This window comes from Pelophylax lessonae (assembly GCF_965119305.1).
Source record: "Pelophylax lessonae genome assembly, chromosome: 7".
Lineage (NCBI taxonomy): Eukaryota > Metazoa > Chordata > Amphibia > Anura > Ranidae > Pelophylax > Pelophylax lessonae.
In genome coordinates, this window is record NC_138774.1 from 447,148 (window position 1) to 448,623 (window position 1,476).

General features: G+C 52.8%; 1 protein-coding gene across 1 annotated transcript; it reads right to left on the bottom strand.

Annotated features, from left to right (window-relative positions):
• Window positions 1–232: 232 nt before the first annotated feature.
• On the bottom strand, window positions 233–1,193 carry LOC309560838 (syntaxin-3-like). Its single transcript, XM_082264523.1, has one exon. The coding sequence runs from the start codon at window positions 1,168–1,170 to the stop codon at window positions 280–282; it is 891 nt and encodes a 296-aa protein (XP_082120649.1). The 5' UTR covers window positions 1,171–1,193; the 3' UTR covers window positions 233–279.
• Between the last annotated feature and the right edge of the window lie 283 nt (window positions 1,194–1,476).

A 1,476-nucleotide genomic window follows, 5' to 3' on the forward strand; every position in this document is an offset into this window, starting at 1 on the left:
CAATGTAAGGGACATTCTTCCCCCTGACCACCAATGTAAGGGACATTCTTCCCCCTGACCACCAATGTAAGGGACATTCTTCCCACTGACCACAATTATATAATGTTAGCAGAGGGATTCCTGAGACCTAAAACATATTTCCGGGGTTCCTCTGGGGTATCAGAAAGTCTCACCCATGAAGATAAAGCAGAGAGGACTCCATTCTTATCGAGTGTTTTGTGTCTTTTCTCCACAATAATCTCCAGTAAACATTCCACAAGTGTTCCCGGCTCGGAGTTCTTACCGGACGGCACCGGCTATACAGGACAGGCAGGTGCAGCAAGCACAAAGTCCAAGGACGGCAGAAATGGCGGCGGCTATCCGAGACTGTCTCTGGTACTTCAGCGCCTTCTTCACCTGCTCCTTGGACTGGGAGATGTAGTCCATGGTGTTGAGGACGTTGTACTCGATGCTGTTGATGACGTCCTGTTGCTCGTAAACCAGGAGGTCCAGTTGGATGAAGAGGGAGTGCAGTTCGGTGATTTGGACCTCCAGGTCCAGGAGCTGTTTGTGTCTCTCCTGCGCCATGGCCAAGTGTTGTTTGGCCTTCAGGATCTCCAGGTCGTGTCCGACGATCTGTGGTGCCGTTGCACTCCCGATAAGCTGGTTGATTTCGTCCTCCTGGAGATTGAGGCCGGCCAGTTCTGCCTGCCTCATGATTTGCTCCTTCAGCTTCCCCACGTACCTCGTCTCATTGATGTAATGTTGGGTCATGATGTCCTGGAATTTGTTGGTCAACACGTGGTACTGACTCTGACGGATCCGGTGCTCCGCCGTCCAGCTTTGGCTGTCCCGAGTCAGCCAGGTTTTGATCTGGTTCAGCTGTAGTTGGACTTTTTTGGCATCGGAGGCCAGCTGGCCCTTCATTTTGCCGAGTTCGATTTTTCCTTCAGAGATTTTGACATCTGTGGTGCTGCAGAGGACCTCCGCCTGCTTCTTCTCAATGTCCTCGGCTTTGCCCCTCAAACCCCTCAGTGCCAGGGAGAGGGCGGCCACCTCCTGAAAGAACAAATCCATCTGGTTGGCCTCGCCATCCTGGAAGGCCGGGTTATCGAACGCCAGCAACTCGTCAAAGTCCAGAGAGTCATCCTGGCTGATTCTGTTCCTCAACTCTTCCAGGCGGTCCTTCATCCTTCCAGCCGGCCGTCCTGAACATCGATTGTGAAATGTCGCCGGAGTCACCGTCCCGAAGGCAGCCAAGTCATTGCGTCAAAGTTGAGATGCTGAAACGTTTTCCTCCCAGGTCTGGCAAATATTGACTGAGTCACTTGGCTGGAAGATGGTTTACTCTGCTGGTCACATGGAGAAGGATTCAGGCTAAACCTCGCCGCATGCCAGAAGAGGGCGGAGCCCCCGAGACAGAGGGAGATGCTGGATCAGCATGAGGTCATAGGGATCGACCTTTGTGAGGTCCTACCTGTAGGTCAGGAAAAGATC